General features: G+C 43.2%; 1 protein-coding gene across 1 annotated transcript in view; it reads right to left on the bottom strand.

Moving 5' to 3' along the window:
• MYO18B (myosin XVIIIB) overlaps positions 1-21708 on the bottom strand; it is a 298450-nt gene that overhangs the window by 99253 nt on the left and 177489 nt on the right. The window contains exon 34 of the mRNA XM_026447974.1: positions 11346-11498. Within this exon, the coding sequence (XP_026303759.1) occupies positions 11346-11498 (153 nt within the window). The remainder of the gene's footprint in view (positions 1-11345; positions 11499-21708) is intronic.

Below are 21708 nucleotides of genomic sequence, written 5' to 3'. Positions count from 1 at the left end.
GGCGGACTTCCCAGCTTCCCAGTCCCGTCGGGGTGTGGGAACTCCGTCCGAGAGCTTGGGGGAGGGGCACTCTGCCGGCCTTCTTTGCCGGAGGCCGACAGACTTCTTCTCCACACCTTAGGTTGCTAAAATAAACTAGCAGTTTTGCGCCTGACCTTTGCCTACTTGCTGGTTCTTTTGTGCTCGCTCTGGTGGTCTTAGAAAAACAAGACAAATGCAACCATTTGTCTCTTAGACCTGTGACCTGGAAACCCCCTCCCTGCTTCGAGTTGTCCCCGCCTTTCTGGACGAAACCATTGTACTTCTTACACATATTGATTGATGTCTCAAGTCTCCCTAAAATGTATAAAACCAAGCTGTGCCCTGACCACCTTGGGCACTTTGTCAGGACTCCCTGAGGCTGTGTCACAGGCCCGCGTCTTCAACCTTGGTGAAATAAACTTTCTAAATTCACTGAGACCTGTCTCAAATTTGGGAGTTTCGCAGAGTCTTGGCCATGGAGGTTCCATCACCCTGCACCACTCCCACCTCACCAGAATATCCAGCCAACCAGAACACCCTCTGCCTGACCAACTGATTTAAATTTTGGATTCTAAGATATTTAAGATTGACCCATTAGATTACATCAAAATCAAGAATTTCTCTTCATAAAAAGACACCACCGAGAAAATGTAATGGTCAACCCTAAAGTGAGAGATAACAATGGCAGTAGACATATGTAGCAAAGAGCTTCTATCAAAGTATCCTACAAATCACTAAGAAAAATACAAACAAACCAACAGAAAAATAAGCATACACCTTGGACAGGTAAAAATAAATATCTAAATGGATGATATACTTTGAAAAGGTGAACATCAGAAAAGTGCAAAATAAAATAAAAAATGTTCCCCTTCCCTCAGAATGGCTAAAACGCCAACAACTGATAGTAATACCAAGTGCAGGCCATAACAGGAAGCCAGTAGGGCTTTCATATTCTGCTGATGGGAGTATAAATGTCTACAGGTACCTTGGAAATTTATTTTGTAGTATCTGCTAAAGCCAAAAACCATGTGTACTATGACCCAGAGATACAACACTTCTAGTTATGCACCCTACAGAAATGCATACATTTGCTCCCCTCCCATAAAATAATGCACAAAAAAAAGTTCACAGTGGCTCTATTCATAACAAAACCCACATACCCATAAACAGCAACATGGATAAGATAAATTGTGGTAGTTGCATACAACAGCAAAAACAATAAACCAGTTATTAGGTTGGTGCAAAAGTAACTGCGGTTTTTGCCATTAATTTAATGTCATTACTTTTTGCGATTACTTTAATTGCCTAAAATACATGCAATAATATCAATACAGCTCACATGCATAAACAGAGGGAAAAAAGACAAGATACAAGGCCAGCACATGTGAATGGTGAGAATTTCTCTAACGAGAAACATGGGAAGACAAGACAAAAGGCCTGTTTGGAAGGGGACAGGTTCTCACACTGGCATTTGGTTCATCACCCTTTCTGCTAAATCCACCAGGCACCTTTTGAGAATTGGCCTTACTGTAAGGCCAGGTGGAGGATGGCCAAGGTAAGGAGATTTTATCTTCCCCAGGATTACTCAGTGCTTGAGACACTGGTGCTAGGATGACAAGCTCATCCCTTTTGGTCTGGGACTTACTGGTTTTAAAATGGGAAGTCCTGTGTCCTGGGAATCTCAGATCTGCATAAATAAAAATCTCAGACCTGCATAAATAAAAATCACTCTGAAATTGGAAAAAATAGGGGTTCAAATTCCAGTTCACCCAAAATTGAGGAACATTCTACAATGCAACTGGCCTGAGCTCTCCAAAACTGTCAGTATCATAAAAAAAGACAGACTGAGGAACTATGACACCATGAAAATAATGGAAGCAGTTTTATATCCCAAGTTGGATCCTAAATTGCAGTGAGCCATGATTGAGCCACTCCACTCTAGCCTTGGTGACAGAGCAAGACCTTGACTCAAAAAAACAGAAAAAAGAAAAGAAATGGCATAATGGGCACAATACTAGTTGTCTCCTCTGGAGTCTAGCCAACACCTGTCCGGTCTCTCCTCACTCACTGACTGAGCACTTGCGGTATACAGTCACACTCCCACACACTGGTTCAGAACAGAAAAATCTCCTGCTGTTGCAGAATTCATTTCACTGCACTCAAGTGGGTTTGGGGGATACAATCAAGTCATGATGCTGATGTATTTGGCACCATGACTGGCAGAGTGTAAAGAATCAATGTTCCCCATCAATATCATTGTTGTAGAATAGTTATCACGACCTTGACAGGCCCTCCATGACTAAATGGTAACAGGTCCTTTTGGGAAGATATCCCCGCCTTCCTGCCTATAATGAAACTGGTCTCTTCCCACTTCATTCATCATAGCATTGAATGTGTCAATATTTGTGGGGTGAATAGGCCCGTGATAACCATGTTTTCAACCAATTACAATTCTGTCTTTATCTTCTCCAACAGGAGGTTATGTTAATATTGAATCAATTCACTCCAACATAATCTTTTTAAAAAAAGGCGCTTCAAATAAAACATCACAGGAAGCCACCTGTTCCATAGTTCCTGGCTGGGGAAAAATGTTCCCCAGGTGCCCACACACAAAAGACTCCCATCAGGGTCATCTTCCCAGTGCTTATTAATTATTTCCAGTGTCTCATGGAAGCCTGCATGACACACAGTGACAAATGTCCCAATTAAGGGCACTGAGCATGAATCCAGGGTTATTAGTCTTCTGGGCACTAATAGAGAGCCTCAGGCTATTAACAAACCACCGCTGGCAGCTCACAGTATATGAGTCGCACAAGGCTGTGTGGCCCCATCTGAGTAAACACCGGAGCTGAGCCAGAATTCCCAAGTGGAAGGACCTACAGGAGCACTCAGGGTGTCCAGGGAAGATGTGGCCTGTAGTCCCCGCACTTTGGGAGGCTGAGGCAGGTGGATCACTTGAGTCCAGGAGTTCGAGACCAGCCTGGCAACATAGAGAAACCTTGTCTCTAGCAAAAATACAGAACAATTAGCCAGGTGTGGTGGTGCACGCCTGTATTCTGCTTGAGGTTGATGTTGTAATGAACTGCGATTGCACCACTGCACTCCAGCCTGGGTGACAGAGCAAGACCTTGCCTCAAAAAAAAAAAAAGGCCGGGCGTGGTGGCTCACGCCTGTAATCCCAGCACTTTGGGAGGCCGAGGCGGGCGAATCACAAGGTCAGGAGATTGAGACCACGGTGAAACCCCGTCTCTATTAAAAATACAAAAAATTAGCCGGGCGCTGTGGCAGGCGCCTGTAGTCCCAGCTACTCAGGAGGCTGAGGCAGGAGAATGGCGTGAACCCGGGAGGCGGCGCTTGCAGTGAGCCGAGATTGCGTCACTGCACTCCAGCCTGGGCACAGAGCGAGACTCCACCTCAAAAAAAAATTTAAAAGGATATAATAGGCCGGGCGCGGTGGCTCAAGCCTGTAATCCCAGCACTTTGGGAGGCCGAGACGGGCGGATCACGAGGTCAGGAGATCGAGACCATCCTGGCTAACACGGTGAAACCCCATCTCTACTAAAAATACAAAAAACTAGCCGGGCGAGGTGGCAGGCGCCTGTAGTCCCAGCTACTCGGGAGGCTGAGGCCGGAGAATGGCATAAACCCGGGGTGGGGGGAGCTTGCAGTGAGCTGAGATCTGGCCACTGCACTCCAGCCCGGCTGACAGAGCTAGACTCCATCTCAAAATAAATAAATAAAAATAAATAAATAAATAAATAAATAAATAAATAAATAAATAAATAAATAAATAACAACAACAAAAAAAGGATATAATAGCCCCAAGACAGCAGAAGACCAACAGGAGGCATCTGTGGTGTTGGGGGAGCGGTTAAATTCCCAGGTGCTTGAGTTGGATTCCCTCAGTTCAAACCCGGCTGGGATTTTTATTAATCCTTTGTGACTTTGGCTAAGTCTCTTACTATGTTTACTCATTCCAGTCCCTGCCTTTAAAGGGTTGGAAAGAAAATGATGGAAACAAAGGGATAGTTGCAGGGAGTGGCACCCTCACCCAGCCCATGGAGGTCCGAGAGGGCTCCAAGAGAGGACACCCAAAGTCAGCTTCACAGAATGCGTAGATGCTTATCAGGCAAAGAGGTATCAGGGGAAGAAGCAAGAACCCAGTCAAGGGCATTGCTTGGGCAAAGGTGAAGGGGTGAGGGCAGGTGCAGAGGACACAAAGTCATTCTAAGCTTTGGGTGAGGGGTGAAAGGAGAGTAGGTGCCAAAATATGCATCCCTGCAGGTCAAGGTAAGAAACCTGGACTTTAGGCTGAAGGCAATGGGAAACTACCCATGGATCTTGAACATACAAAGACCCAACTTTGCATTTAAATTTTAAAATTCTCTCTCCAAAGATCAGACGGTACAAAGATCGCTCAGACAAGACCGGAGGCCAGCCAACTTGAGAGAAATCCAAGTACAAGATATTCAGGTGGACTGCAAAACAAGCAGAGAGAGATGAGGGGATGCATTTCAGAGCTATTTAGAGGGTACAATGACTTGGCGGCAGCTTTGTTCTCAGCAGGAAGAGGTGAATACAGCCCCCGGCATGAATTAAGTCAAGGACTAGAGTTCAGTGCAAATCCTTCTCTATTTAACAGAAAGCAAATAACGTATTTCCTCTGTGGAAGAGACAAAGGTCATAAGCATGAATCAAATAGGGGGAGAGAAAAAGCAACCGCTGCCCTGGAACAGATGCCATCTCCCACTTTCTCCTTGGAGCCAGGTGTTAGCATCTGCTGTTCACAGATGTCATTTGTGCACAGCGATTATCTCAATTATATATCTTGGTTGTTGGAATTGCTTCTGTCTCCAGATTAGTTTGTTTCCAGTGGAAACATTCCATGGGAATTAATTAGAAATTGACTCTGGAAAAAAAACAGGTGTCTTTAGATCAACCCCACACCTTGTCTGCCTCCCTGTTCCACGAGGTCGTATAAAATCATGTGCTCAGAAACTAAAATTTTCCAATAGCTGACACGGGTGAATGAAAGGAGAGAGCCAATGGGGATGTTATGTTATATTTTGAGATCATTGTTTTGTTTTGTTTTGAGACAAGTTTCACTCTTGTTGCCCAGGCTGGAGTGCAATGGCATGATCTCGGCTCACAGCAACCTCCACCTCCCGGGTTCAAGCGATTCTCCTGCCCCAGCCTCCCAAGTAGCTGGGATTACAGGCATGTGCCACCATGCCCGGCTAATTTTTGTATTTTCAGTAGAGATGAGGTTTCTCCGTGTTGGTCAGGCTGATCTTGAATTCCTGACCTCAGGTTACCTGCCCACCTTGGCCTCCCAAAGTGCTGGGATTACAGGCATGAAGCCACCACGCCTGGCCAGGAGATCACTGTCTTGGAGTTTTCAATTTAATGACTCCTTTCAAATCCATGGTCCAGTGTTCTTTCTACCAGCCCAATCAGCTGGGATTATCATACCCCCTTATTAGGCAAGAAAGACTCTATGCAAGGCAGGTGACTTGCCCAAGATCTGCAGCAAGGTAAGTGGCACTGGCAGGATTTGAATCCTATACATGACTTTCAGGAGTCTTCTGCACTGTATCAGGAGGGTTTTAAGTCTCAGGTGTTCACTGAGATGTATCCAAAGCTCCCAATGGAGGGAAACTGGGAGAAAAGAACCAAATGATTATCTTAGGGTTCTAGATGCGGGGGCAATGGACAGAGGTGGTGCCTGCCCATCTGGAGAGAAGATGCTGTAGCTAAGGGAAACTCCGTTGCTGCTGGTAGAGCCTGATATTCTGCACATCAGGGCTCCTGTGATTTAGCTGGGGACTTGCCTTTTCTTTTTTTGGAGAGCTGGTCTCAAACTCCTGGGCTCAGAGAAAAAGACCTCCCTCTGTCTCCCAAAGTGCTAGGATTATAGGTGTGAACCACTGCACCTGAAATCTTGCCAATTTTTACAAGCCATTCTGGCCACACCTTCCTCTGCTCAATAGCTTTCTATAGCTCCCTATGGCTTTGGGATAAAACAGAAGCTCCTCAGCCAAGCTCACTAAACCATTCATGAACGGGCTCCAGCCTCCATTACTGGCACTATCCTCTCTGCCCTTTTTACCCCTGGATACCTTATATTCCAGCAATACCACGTCAAATTGAATACGCTTTCTGTCTCTGTGTGCCTCTGCCCTTTTATGCACCAGTGCTTCCTCCTAGCATGTCTACATACGTGTACCTTATCTAACCAGAAATTCATTTCCATCTTTAAAGACACGGTCAAAGCTACCAGCTCCTCTCTCAAAGCAAAATTAAGGGCCTCCTCTTTAGCTAATCCAAATATTCCTCCAATAAAGAGTTTATCACTCTGCTTGTTACAGCCTGCTTCTAGGACTAGGAGCCCCTTAAGGGCAGAGACCGTGACGTTTCCTCTTTACCCCTGTAGCTTGGCCCCAAATTCATCCCAGGGTGGAGATCGTATCCATATTTGCAGAGTGAATACAGTTCTCTCTGACAGGTGCATTCGAACACATTCCCTCCTACATGTCCTTTATACAACAAACCTTTTGACTGGGTGCAGTGACTCACACCTATAATCCCAGCACTTTGGGAGGCTGGGGTGGGCGGATCACTTGAGGCCAGGAGTTAGAGACCAACTCAGTGAAACCTGGCCAACATGGTGAAACCCCATCTCTACTAAAAATACAAAAATTAGCAGGGCATGGTAGCAGATGTCTGTAATTCCAGCTACTCCAGAGGCTGAGACAGGAGAATTGCTTGAACCCGGGAGGCAGAGTTTGCAGTGAGCCAGAGATGGGGCCACTGCACTCCAGCCTGGGTGACAGAGCAAGACTGTCTCAAAAAAAAGGGAAAAAAAACCACCTTTCTCTAGGTTTTCCATCATCACAGTGAGTGAATGTAAAGGTCACAGAACATGTTCAAGTTTCTCTTTTCTTTTTTTTTTTTTTTTTTTTTTTTTTTGAGGATCTCGCTCTTTTGCCCTGTTGCCCAGGCTGGAGTGCAGTGGTGTGATCTCAGTTCACCGCAACCTCTGCCTCCCAGGTTCAAGTGATTCTCCTGCCTCAGCCTCCCGAGTAGCTGGGATTACAGTCATGCACCACCACACCCGGCTAATTTTTGTATTTTTAGTAAAGACAGGGTTTCACCATGTTAACCAGGCTGATCTCGAACTCCTGACCTCAGGTGATTCCCCCGCCTCAGCCTCCCAAAGTGCTGGGATTACAGGAGTGAGCCACTGTGCCCGGCCACCTGTTCAAGTTTCTGAAGCCTTCACTGGCTTTCCCTCTTCAGCCCCCAGGCCGTCATGGGATGATGATGCTTCGCTTTAGAAAAAGGGCTCAGAGAGGTCAGGACACTTGTCAAAGGTCATGAATTAGCAAGTGTTGGATCCAGTTTTCTCTACTCAAAAATTACCTAATTTTAAAATAGGTGAAAATAAGATCTGTCACACTAATATAACCTCAGTGGCAGTTTTCTCATCTGCAAAATAGACATACTACCACTGAACTCAAAAGGGTGTTCTGAGGGATAAATAAAGCCTATGGTTCCCCCAGAATCCCCCACTGTGGTTGTTTAAAAATGCAGATCTTGAATTCCAACCAAAACTTGATTTATTTTTAAATGCGGGGGGTGGGGAGGGGGCAGAATCCAGAATTCTGTGATTTTAAAATGGTGTTTAACTTCTCTGTTGTGCAGTCAAATTTGAGAAACCTCCAACACACTAAGGAAAAGTCCGGTACATAGTAAGTGCCTGACAATAAAAGTTAAAAGGACCCATATTAGGCAAACCAAGTTGTAAGGGTATAGGACATGTGTTGCTGTGGGCCCTTAGATAAATTACTCAACCTCTCAGAGATTGCCTCTTCATTAGTAAAATAGGTTGAAAATAGGAATAGCCACCTCCTAGGGTTATGGCAAGGATTTTCTGAAATAACACACTTAAATGTTGCTAACCAAACCTCATCTGCACATCCCATCAATTCCCAATCAGCCCCACGTTTGTCCCCTCTTGCCACCTCTATCAATACTCCCCCAACCCAGATGACCATTTCCTCTGGCCTAGAAGGGTGCATTAGCCTTCTAAGGATATCCCCTCATGCCTTCCATAATCCAATCTCCATGCAGAAGAACAATCCTCTAAAACATGAATCCGATTCTGTCACGCTTCACTCACAACCTCCCAATGGCTTCTCACCACCCCTGGGATAAAATCCAAACCTTCCAGGCCCCGTATGTTCTGGTCCCTGTCTGTTTCTCCTTCTCCCAGGGTATTTTAGCTGACCACCCAAGCTAAGCAGGACGCCCCTGCAGTTCTCTATCTTAGCACCCTATTTATTTCCTTTCTCATTCAAATTAAGGTGTGGGATGATTCTATTTATTCGTATCATTGTTTGTCTTCTTTTCCATCAGATGTAACTTCTGTGATGGTGGGTACCACTGCTGTCTCACTACCCATGGTGCTTACATTTAGCACAGTGCCTGACACACAGTAGGTGCTGCATAAATATTGAATGAATGAAATTGTTCAGCATCATGCTCCACACTTAAGTAGCAGCCAGCAGCAAAGTTAGCTCCTTCTTCCTTCCTCCTCCTGTCTGCTTTCCCTACCTATGTCCCTGGAGCCTTCAGGCAAAGGACAAATACTGTATATTGGAGAGGAGATGCAGCAATGCCCAATGTCATCACTGCTTTATTTGATTAGCTCTGACTCTGGCATCCGGGACACGTGCGCTGGGAGCCAAAGCAACTGTACCCTGACCTCTGGTCCACGCGATCCCATCCTTATAACGATTTCCATGACAACAGCAACGAAAAGCCAAGGCTGTGGATTTCCTTTGATAGGAGCCGGATGCAGAGACCGGGAAGAAGGACTTTCAGAAGAATGAGGCTCTTTGATTCAGCTCAAAGCGCCTTCATTAAATACCACTTTTTCCCAAGAACATGCATTTTAACCCTGCAGAGGGTGAATTCTCATGAATACTTAATAAAACAAAAAAAGAAAAAGTAACAAAATCTCTGTGGTTTCTTTTCAAGACAATCCACCTGTTGGGGAGGGGAGGCTTAGGTGTTGTGGCACTGGGGACATTTTGATGGAAGATGGGCAGGCATGTGGCCTTCTGCCAAGGGAGTTCTTCAACTCAAAATGCCTGGCCCCTGGCTGAGCCATCACACAGCAACTCTGCCTCCCTGGAGGCAAGCCAGGTGGCTCAAGGTTCCCTACCCACCTGGTCAGCCAAACAGACAGGAAGATGCAATGTGAGTCAAAAGCATCTCCCAATTCTGCACTTAGAATCACAAGCTTTGTATTCAAAACCCCGACTCTGCCACTTACGTAGTGTGTTACTTTGGGCACACCACTTGCCACCTCTAGACAACATTTCCCCATCTGTAAAATGGGCACAATGCCACCTCCCCTCCCCTAGGAGCATCATGAGGATTAAGCAGGGTGATGGGGTCAAGCACAGGTGATACTGGCTTCCTGACATGGCCATGAAGAGGATAGAATGACCAGCCATCCTGGCTTGCCCAGGACCCAGAACTGGTAGTGCTAAAACTAAGACAGTCTCAGACAAGTCAGGAGGGTGGATCACCATAGAAGAGAATGATCTGATAAAGGAGATGGCTAAGAGTCATGGAATTTTCAAGATGGAAGGGTCCTCCCAGTGTCTTCTGGTTTAACAAGTTTATTTCTGCCATATTCTTTCCAATAGCATAAACTCGGTCTATTCATGAGAAAACCATCAAACCCAGATTAGAGAACATCCCATGGGATACCTGTCCAGTGCTCCTCAAGACTGTCAGGGCCCTGAAAAGCAAGGTCAGCCTGAGAAACTGTCCCAGACCAGAGGGGACTGGGCAGGCATGACAATAAAATGCAGCATGCGGTCCCGGGTTGGATCCTGGAAGAGGAAATGGGCATTAACGGAGAGACTGGTGAACTCCAAATCAAGTCTGAATTCAGGTCTTCGTTTGGTTTTGTTTTGGTTGAGGTCTTCTAGCTAAGCGAATAAGCTCTAACTGAAATGTTTTGTTTTACAGATAGAAACTGACACCAGAGACTGGAAGCGGCAGAAGCTCTGGGATCTCTGTTTCCAACCACTGGCACTATAGTCTACTGCCTTTTGATGCCTTCCTGGAGACTTGCTGGTCATCATGGGCTATGTCTCCAGAAGGAAAAGAGAACAGCACTGGGTTTGGAGTTGGGAAACACGGGTTCCAGGCTTGGCTCAGCCTCTGACTGGAGGAAGGGATGGTAATCCTCCAGGAAGGAAGGTGGAGAAGGCATCTGGGCTTAGCAAGAATGACTTATCCAAGGAAAGGTAACATCAATTGCAAGGACACAACACTCCCAGCAGAGATCTAAGCCTCCCCAGGTATCTTCAGCTACCCATGGGGACTGGTAGCACATCCTGAGTTCCTGCTACATCATTCAGCTTTGGGACCTCTCTCCCCAAGGCTTGCACCACCCTGTGGGATCCATTCACATTTCTCAACACTGGCTGCCCTGGGCCACACTGTCTGCCGCCGGAGCAGCCCACACTCATGACATCTCCTCAGGTCCCCGGGCTCTGCTCTGGCCTCACCTCCCTACCATCCTCAACTGTGCCACTCCTCCTGTCCTCCTTTGAAGCGGCCAGGGATGGTAGAGCCTGAAGATCTGGGTTCAAATCCTGATTCTCCTGCTTTCAAGCTGCGTGACTTTGGGTGGGTCATCACGTCTTTCTGCCACCCAATCACCTGAACTTGTGAAATGAAGTTGATGATCCTCACCTCACTCAGCAATCCTGAGAACACCATGCAGCACCATGTACGGAGATACAGAGGACCCAGTACCTAGTGAGGGCTCCAGTTGGTAGTAGCCAGTGGTCAACATCATGTCTTGATCAATATCATTAGCATACTAATAGGCAGTCAAACTGCCAACGTTTGTTTAACTGCTGCGGTTGTTAAGCATTGGTTTTGCATGACTGGCACTATTGCTATTTGGCTCATATACACACCACACACACACACACACACACACACACACATACACACCAGGCACACTGCACTCAGCCATTCTGGCTAGTTTGATCTGCCCAAGTCCTCCAGACATCATCTCTGAAGAAGGCAACAGGACTCCTTCTTAGACTCCTCCTCCTCACCGACACTCCATGTGACCATTGCAGCCCCGAAATGCCCCCCATCTCCCTGCAGGTCTGTGAAAGTTGGAGGTTGGCACCACGGTTCCGCTCATACCTGCGAGGGAGAGCCATTCTCTGCAGTTTGTAGCATCCTCCCCACCCTGATTCTCAAGGGGATCCCATGACACCCACCTGGCTGTGCACTTTCTCCAGCTCCTCCTTGCTGACTGATGTCTTGCCATCCTCCATGGTGCCGAGAAGGAGCTGCACGTCTGACAACAGTGCATGTGTCCTCCTGAGGTCTCTCCGAAGTCGCTTCTCCACGTCAAAGTCCCGATGGCCAATCTGAAAGCCAAAAGAAGATCCATGAGCTTAGGTGGCAAAGCAGTGGCCAGGGTCTAAGTTTTCCGGAACCAGCCTCCCTGGTTTAAATCCTGCCTTTGCCACTCACACTGTGTGACCTTGGACAAGACCATTCGCCTCCCCGAGCCTCAGTTTCCTCAACTGAGAAATGGGATTGGCACCAACCACATTGGGCTGCTGTGAAAATTAAATACCTGCCTAGCCTAATGCTTGACACAGAATCAATGTACAAGAAATATGAGTTGCTATCATTGCTGCTATCATAGCTCGTATGGATCCAAAGTCACTCAGTCATCCCACTTTTTGCACACAAGTCATCAGTATGACCTCACCTCATCTTGTAAGAGCCTCAAGTGCCAGATGAATCCCTCTGCTGCTGGCCAGGTTCTGCTGACAGAAGTTAGGACAGTCCTGGGTGGGCAGGGACTGGACAGAGCCTCTCGACTTCTGGGGAGTTATTAATGTTATTGATCTGGGTGTTGTTGTATGAGTTTATGAAAATTCATTGAGCTGCACACGTGGGATACGGACTCCTCTGTATGTGTGTTACACCTCAGTAAATTGTAAATGTGCTCCTTTTGATGATCTAAGTCAATCTTTTCTGTCCTTTGGTCCTGTTTTCCAGTTTAAGGACAAGAAGATGACATCATTTGCTACAGAGGAACCTTACCCAGAGGTGACTACATTCCTTCCCCCAGAATCTTGAATTTGCCAGGGACAGCTGTTGAGGGAGTCCCAAAGAAGCCACATCCTGGACTGGGCACCAGGACTGTGACCTTAGACTCCTTGACAGCTTTCAGTGGCCAAAAAGTACAGGCTAAGCCAAAGCAGAAGAGGTGCAGAATTACATCAGGGCCCTACATGAAATTTCAACAGCCGGTCACCTCTCTAGAAACAGCACTGACTTAAAAGACAACGTGTTAACATCCCTGAAAGAAACTAACGACTCCTTTCTTGGACTCTTCAGGAGACCAGAGGATACAATACTGGCCTGTCCATCAGATGGGGAGTTTTAAGGAAAACAGGGTACAGGTGCCTCAACACTGGGATGTGATTTTTACACACCTGGAAATCTGTGTCTCCACATTAAATGCTAACCATTTCCTGGGATGCTCAGAATGTCCTGGAATATTCTAGAAAAAACACGGGGTTGAGAACGAGCAGATCTAGACTTTAAACCCTGGCTCACCATTTGCTGACGATGGAACAGTGGCTGAGTCATGCCACATCTCTGAACCTGAGTTTTCTCATCCACAAAAGGAAAGGTTAAAAAAACACCCTGTACTTCGTGTTGAGATAAGACAAGGATCAGACGTGATAATGGATTCCAAAGCACTTTGTATGCTGTTGAGTGCTTTGCAAATATAAAGGATTATGAGTATTGTCTGATGACCTAGAATGTATTCCTCCAAATTTTGTATTTCTATTTCTCTACTGCTGGTTTTGAATTCTTTGACAAACGAGTTGGTTCTTAGAATATAGTCTTTATATCTGAAATGTTTTGGTAGGTTCAAAATGCTGTTCTATTATACACACACACACACACACACACACAATCTCACCTGCTGAACTGAGTTGAGGGCTGGGCATTGTGCCAGGCTCTTTGTCACGTGTTATTGCATTTAACTCCTGTGACAATCTCCTTAAATAGACCTTATTACTATTGCCTTTACAAATGTAGTAATAGCTTACATTTATAGACACTTTCTAAGTGTCATATACTATTCTAAACACTTTATAGCTATTAATGCATTTAGTCATCACGATGAATCGATGAGGTGTATAGTATTATGATTCCCATTTTACAGATAATGAAACTGAAGTTTGCAAAGATGAAGTAATTTGTCTTTTCTGGCTGGAGAGTGGTAATTTTAGTAAAATATACCATTAGATAGGTGTGTTTTAGTCTTTAATTCTGAAAAAAATATATCATGGGAGCATAGAAGAGCATTATCCAGCTCAGGTTGGGATGGAATTGGGAAGTAGAAGGTAGCTACTCCTAGCGAGGGGAGGTAGAGGCAGGATGTTTTAGGTAGAAGGCACTTAATGAGTAGAGGCAGAGAGGCGAGAAACAATCTGGGCTATGCATTTCCGGGTGGTTGCCATGAGGTTATAAAACCCTGGAGTGGGTGGGGGGCAGGTTACAAAGTGAAAGAGGTTTTCCAGGGCTCTTACATGGAGGAACAACTGATATGAAAGAGCAAATGATCTGCCCAACGCCATACTGCTACTAAGTGGCTATGCAGAGATCTGAATCCAGGCAGCTCAACATTAGGATGTAAGTCTCTAACCACTGCACCACAGTGCCTAGTGGAGCTGCTTCATGAACCCAGATTTACTTACTCTAGAACCCAGGCTCTTACCATGATTACACTTAGGCAGTGGCCCTTGCACATTTCTTACATTTGTGTCTGTTTTTGTTTTGCGCATACCCTAAAGTGCCTTTAATTGTCCTGTGGGGCGAGGTAGCATCAGGGACATTCCCTGATGTTGACACTGACCATGCAGTAGAGATGGCTCAGATTCTACGATCTTCACTGCCTGAAAGGCCCTGAAAACACTGGCACTTTTCAGAGGAAGCACTGCAAACAAAATTCACAAGAAAATCTCAGACTAGTCATCCTCCCATTTATAATAAATTGCTACAAGAGAGGAGGGCAAAAAATACCACTCATTAGGTTAATGGGAAATAAATGTCATTCTGCGAGTTTCCATTTTGTAGCACAAAGATTCAAACTTTGATAAAGATGGTCAATAATTAACTAATACATCTACATGATGTTTAGTGTTGTTCTGAGTAACTATATTGCAGTCTTAGTTGGTGCTCCATTTATCATAAAGGCAAATTGTTTGGGGAACTTGTTAAATGTCCATTGTCAAAAGAATCTCCAAGCACTATTAAAATATGATCTAGACGTGCTGTTAGGGATAATCAAACCACTTTACAGATGGGGAAATTGAGGCTTGGAGAGAGAATGCATGTTGCTAAGGGTTTCACAAATTAATGGCAGAACTGGCTGCCTGAGAACACTATGAAAAAAAGATGGTCCACAAAAATATGGTTCCAGCTAAGTGGACCTTATTGCTTTTAAGCAGAATCATAATAGGTTTTTAAAATGATAGACATTCAAATAATATAGACCTCACTTAGAAAAAGCCTAGGGTACTAACTTGCTAGGCAATCTTGGGCAAGTCGCTTTACTTTTCCGAGCCTTACTTCTTTCATTTATATGAAGGAAATAATAATATCTATCCCACAGCATTACTGTGAAAATTAATGTTAGTAAAAAATTATGATTAAGCATATATCTTGAAATTTATGAGTAACCACCAAAAGAACAGAAATAAAGTTTGTAGCTTCTGAACCAATAGTTCAAAAGAGAACACAGAAAACATCAATCTATGTAAAAGTAGGAAAGGAATAGAGGGAGAGCAATGTAAAGGAACAAGAAACTAAAAAAACACAAAATAAGATAATACAAAATAGTTTCAAATATATCATTATAACATATGCAAATAAATTAAATTTTTATATGAAAAGCTAGACTAAAATATTGCATTGAAATTATCCAGCTGTTTAAAGAAAACACATGAACATGCACACACACACACACACCCCTACAAATCTTTAAAATGAAATAGAAAAAGGTCTTGCAGGGTAAACTGACTAAAATAAATCAAGCAAAATAAAATAAGGCAAAACTTATTCACGGAGAAAGAAAGACACCAGGTAAGAATCGAAGCAATGATCTTCAAGAAAATAAAGCAATACAAAACTTAGATGCACCTAAATATATAACCATAAATACATAAAGAGAAACTATGACAGAATTGTTAACAAAACTTAGAATAAGGTAAGGATACAACAGGACTCTCTTAGAAACTGATCAAGAACTCAAAACCAAAGTTAGCAGGAGGTAGTTTTTAAAAATACATAATCATGTATTTTAAAACTTTTCTTCATGGCTTATGCTTTTATATTTGTATATAATGTTGAAATAAAAAATTAACAAGCTTGATTCATTTGCCATGTATAGAACCCTATGCCTCATAAACAGTCACATTATTTTCCACTCAATAGTTCATTTTTGTTTCTTTGGTTTTATTTTTGTTTTTGAGACAAGGTCTCACTCTGTCACCCGGGCGGAGGGCAGTGGTGTGATCTCGGCTCACTACAACCTCTGCCTCCTGGGTTCTAGTGATTCTCATGCCTCAGCCTCTTGAGCAGCTGGGATTACAGGTGCCCACCACAATACCTGGCCAATTTTTATATTTTCAGTAGAGGCAGGGTTTCACCATGTTGGTCAGGCTAGTCTCAAACTCCTGATCTCAAATGATCTGCCCATCTTGGCCTCCCAAAGTGCTGGGATTACAGGCGTGAGCCACTGTGCCCAGCCACACACAATAGTTTATTAAACTCTACCAATAACTAGACCAACAAAGAGATCTCTACAATTTCAAAGAAAAGATGTTTTGCATTCTACCATGTTATCTGTCCAAAATGCCCTTAAATTAAAAATTAACAATAGAAAGTTATTCTATCCCAAATCATCATCCTAAATGTTAACAAACCTGAAACTCAAGTTCTAGATAGCTTACAGGTTACAAGAAAAAAGAGGCTGGGCGCGGTGGCTCAAGCCTGTAATCGCAGCACTTTGGGAGGCCGAGACGGGAGGATCACAAGGTTAGGAGATCGAGACCATCCTGGCTAACACGGTGAAACCCCGTCTCTACTAAAAAATACAAAAAAATGGCTCTTATTATTTTGAGGTACGTTCTATCAATACCGAATTTATTGAGCGTTTTTAGCATGAAGGGCTGTTGAATTTTGTCAAAAGCCTTTTCTGCATCTATTGAGATAATCATGTGGTTCTTGTCTTTGGTTCTATTTATATGCTGGATTACGTTTATTGATTTGCGAATGTTGAACCAGCCTTGCATCCCAGGGATGAAGCCCACTTGATCATGGTGGATAAGCTTTTTGATGTGCTGCTGAATCCGGTTTGCCAGTATTTTATTGAGGATTTTTGCATTGATGTTCATCAGGGATATTGGTCTAAAATTCTCTTTTTTTGTTCTGTCTCTGCCAGGCTTTGGTATCAGCATGATGCTGGCCTCAAAATAATAAGAGCTATTTATGACAAACCCACAGCCAATATCATACTGAATGGGCAAAAACTGGAAAAATTCCCTTTGAAAACTGGCACAAGACAGGGATGCCCTCTCTCACCACTCGTATTCAACATAGTGTTGCAAGTTCTGGCTAGGGCAATCAGGCAAGAGAAATAAATAAAGGGTATTCAGTTAGGAAAAGAAGTCAAATTGTCCCTGTTTGCAGATGACATGATTGTATATTTAGAAAACCCCATTGTCTCAGCCCAAAATCTCCTTAAGCTGATAAGCAACTTCAGCAAAGGCTCAGGATACAAAATTAATGTGCAAAAATCACAAGCATTCTTATACACCAGTAACAGACAAACAGAGAGCCAAATCATGAATGAACTTCCATTCACAATTGCTTCAAAGAGAATAAAATACCTAGGAATCCAACTTACAAGGGATGTAAAGGACCTCTTCAAGGAGAACTACAAACCACTGCTCAGTGAAATCAAAGAGGACACAAACAAATGGAAGAACATACCATGCTCATGGATAGGAAGAATCAATATTGTGAAAATGGCCATACTGCCCAAGGTTATTTATAGATTCAATGCCATCCCCATCAAGCTACCAATGAGTTTCTTCACAGAATTGGAAAAAACTGCTTTAAAGTTCATATGGAACCAAAAAAGACCCTGCATTGCCAAGACAATCCTAAGTCAAAAGAACAAAGCTGGAGGTGTCACGCTACCTGACTTCAAACTATACTACAAGGCTACAGTAACCAAAACAGCATGGTACTGGTACCAAAACAGAGATATGGACCAATGGAACAGAACAGAGTCCTCAGAAATAATACCACACATCTACAGCCATCTGATCTTTGACAAACCTGAGAGAAACAAGAAATGGGGAAAGGATTCCCTATTTAATAAATGGTGCTGGGAAAATTGGCTAGCCATAAGTAGAAAGCTGAAACTGGATCCTTTCCTTACTCCTTCTATGAAAATTAATTCAAGATGGATTAGAGACTTAAATGTTAGACCTAACACCATAAAAACCCTAGAAGAAAACCTAGGTATTACCATTCAGGACATAGGCATGGGCAAGGACTTCATGTCTAAAACACCAAAAGCAACGGCAGCAAAAGCCAAAATTGACAAATGGTATCTAATTAAATTAAAGAGCTTCTACACAGCAAAAGAAACTACCATAAGAGTGAACAGGCAACCTACAGAATGGGAGAAAATTTTTGCAATCTACTCATCTGACAAAGGGCTGATATCCAGAACCTACAAAGAACTCAAACAAATTTACAAGAAAAAAACAAACAACCCCATGAAAAAGTGGGCAAAGGATATGAACAGACATTTCTCAAAAGAAGACATTCATACAGCCAACAGACACATGAAAAAATGCTCATCATCACTCGCCATCAGAGAAATGCAAATCAAAACCACAATGAGATACCATCTCACACCAGTTAGAATGGCAATCATTAAAAAGTCAGGAAACAACAGGTGCTGGAGAGGATGTGGAGAAATAGGAACACTTTTACACTGTTGGTGGGATTGTAAACTAGTTCAACCATTATGGAAAACAGTATGGCAATTCCTCAAGGATCTAGAACTAGATGTACCATATGACCCAGCCATCCCACTACTGGGTATATACCCAAAGGATTATAAATCATGCTGCTATAAAGACACATGCACACGTATGTTTATTGCGGCACTATTCACAATAGCAAAGACTTGGAATCAACCCAAATGTCCATCTGTGACAGACTGGATTAAGAAAATGTGGCACATATACACCATGAAATACTATGCAGCCATAAAAAAGGATGAATTTGCATCCTTTGTAGGGACATGGATGCAGCTGGAAACCATCATTCTCAGCAAACTATCACAAGAAGAGAAAACCAAACACCGCATGTTCTCACTCATAGGTGGGAACTGAACAATGAGATCACTTGGACTCGGGAAGGGGAACATCACACACCGGGGCCTATCATGGGGAGGGGGGAGGAGGGAGAGATTGCATTGGGAGTTATACCTGATATAAATGACTAATTGATGGGTGCTGACGAGTTGATGGGTGCAGCACACCAACATGGCACAAGTATACATATGTAACAAACCTGCACGTTATGCACATGTACCCTAGAACTTAAAGTATAATAAAAAAAAAATAATAATAATACAATAAAACTAGCCGGGAGAGGTGGCGGGCGCCTGTAGTCCCAGCTACTCGGGAGGCTGAGGCAGGAGAATGGCGGGAACCCGGGGGGCAGAGCTTGCAGTGAGCTGAGATCCGGCCACTGCACTCCAGCCCGGGCGACAGAGCAAGACTCCGTCTCAAAAAAAAAAAAAGAAAAAAGAACAAAAGATACGATAAAACACTTAGTAGATGGCACTAAAACAGCAATTCCAGGTAAATGTATTATCTTAAAGGTACTTTAAAGAAAACATTTTAAGTGGGAAACAAAATATTGAAGGTGAGTCAAACATTTTAATACTAAAACTGAAGACCAAGAATAAAAATCTAAACCAATAGGGCCAGGCACAGTGGCTCACGCCAGTAATCCCAGCACTTTGGGAGCCAAGGCTTGTGGATCATGAGGTCAGGAGATCGAGACCATGCTGGCTAACATGGTGAGCCCGTCTCTACTAAAAATACAAAAGATTAGCCGGGCGTAGTGGTGGGAGCCTGTAGTCCCAGCTACTCGGGAGGCTGAGGCAGGAGAATGGCATGAACCCAGGAGAGGGGCTTGTAGTGAGCTGAGATCGTGCCACTGCACTCCAGCCTGGGCAACAGAGTGAGACTCCATCTCAAACAAAATAAAAAAACAACTAATCAACGGAAAAAAGAAGGAAAAAGAAACAAATACACAACAAAGAAGCAATAAAACAAACGCAGGTTATTTGAAGGGATTACAGATAAAAACTCTAACAAGACTAATCATCATTAACCACAAAAAACTCAAAAGTAAACATTATTATGATTAAAAAGAAAATAATCTGATACAGTAGAATTTTTAAAATCACGACAAAATACCATGAACATTTTTTATGTCAACCTATTTGAAAAATTAGATGAAATAATAAATGTCTAGAAACATTTTAGTTACCAAAGTTCACTCAGTAAGGAAAATAATAATACCTGAAGTTGTGTTCAGTTATGATTACAGCATTTTGGCACAGTAATCAAATAGGGTGACAAGCAAATTGTATCAAATCTCCAAGAACTGCATGATCCAAATTTTACAAAAAATTGTCTCAGAAATAGTTGTGAACTCATTTTGTGAGATTAGTATAACACTTGGCAAAGTCTAAGAGAAAAAAATTATAAACCAATCTTACTTAGGTGCCTGGTTTCAAAATCCTAAATAAACCCTTAATAAACTGGTAACAATCCAAAAGAGCTGTGTATTGAAAACATATGACACTAAGAACGGTTTATCTGGGAAATACATCAGGATACATTAAATATCTAAAATATACTACATTAATAGACTGAGACAGGTCATTAGATTATCAACAATTGCAGAAAAAGCACACAATATTCAATAATAAAACATCATTTTTTAAGATATTAGAAAATCACAAATACAAGACTGATTTAACCTTATTAAAGTTACAGTCACGTGCCACATTACATTTCCATCAGTGAGGGACAGTATATACCATGGCGGTCCCATAAACTTATAATACCATACTTTTGCTGTACCTTTTCTGTGTTGAGATATGTTTAGGTACACAAATACCACTGTGTCACAATTGCCTACCAAACTCAGTACAGTAACATGCTGTACAGGTTTGTAGCCCAGAAGCAATGGACTATATCAGATAGCCTAGGTGTGTAGAAGGCTATCCCATTTAGGTTTGTGTGAATGCACTCTAGGATGTTCCCACAATGATGAAATTGTCTAATGATGCATCTCTCAGAAAGTATGCCTGTCACTAAGCAATGCATCACTGTAATTACCAAATACACTGCAAATACGTATATCACAAAACTTTAGAAGCACTCCTATTAAGGTGAGGAACAAGAAAAGAATGTCAAACATCTTTCTCTACCATTCAATCTTATACTGGAGGCCCAAGCAAATGAAATAAGGTAAGAAAAAGAAACAAGAAATAGAAAGTATAACTTTTTAAAAAATTTGTTGAGATCTTTATTGCCCCAATGGTACTACAGGCAGCGGGTGCCTGTAGTCCCAGCTGCTCGGGAGGCTGAGACAGGAGAATGGTGTGAACCCAAGAGGCGGAGCTTGCAGTGAGCTAAGATCGCGCCACTGCACCCCAGTCTGGGTGACAGAGCGAGACTCCGTCTCAAAAAAAAAAAAAAAGTCAAAAGCAATACTTTAGAACTTCTAAGACACATGATGACAGTTTTATGAACTCAGTTAAAGAAGAGTATCTTGAAGATGGCCGAATAGGAAGAGTTTCAGCCTCCAGCTCACAGCATGAGTGACACAGAAGATGGGTGATTTCTGCATTTTCAACTGAGGTGCAGACCAACACCTCACACCTCACACTGCTGGGTACACCCCTGAGACGAAGCTTCCAGAGCAAGAATCAGACAGCAACAACAGAAAAGCTGGAAATTCAAAAAATCAGAGCACATCTCCCTCTCCAAAGGAATGCAGCTCATCGCCAGCAACGGATCAAAGCTGAATGGAGAATGACTTTGACGAGTTGAGAGAAGAAGGCTTCAGTCGATCAGACTTCTCAGAGCTAAAGGAGGAACTATGGAACCAGCGCAAAGCAACTAAAAACCTTGAAAAAAGAATGGATGAATGGATAACCAGAATAATCAATGCAGAGAAGACCTTAAAAGAACCGATAGAACTTATGACAAACCCACAGCCAATATCATACTCAATAGGCAAAAACTGGAAGCATTCCCTTTGAAAACTGGCACAAGACAGGGATGCTCTCTCTCACCACTCCTATTCAACATAGTGTTGCAAGTTCTGGCTAGGGCAAATCAGGCAAGAGAAAGAAATAAGGGGTATTCAGTTAAGAAAAGAAGAAGTCAAATTGTTCCTGTTTACAGATGACATGATTGTATATTTAGAAAACCC

Source organism: Piliocolobus tephrosceles, chromosome 19 (genome assembly GCF_002776525.5).
Source record: "Piliocolobus tephrosceles isolate RC106 chromosome 19, ASM277652v3, whole genome shotgun sequence".
NCBI lineage: Eukaryota > Metazoa > Chordata > Mammalia > Primates > Cercopithecidae > Piliocolobus > Piliocolobus tephrosceles.
The sequence above is the reverse complement of the archived record's forward strand: the minus strand, read 5'-3'. Positions and strand labels throughout refer to the sequence as shown.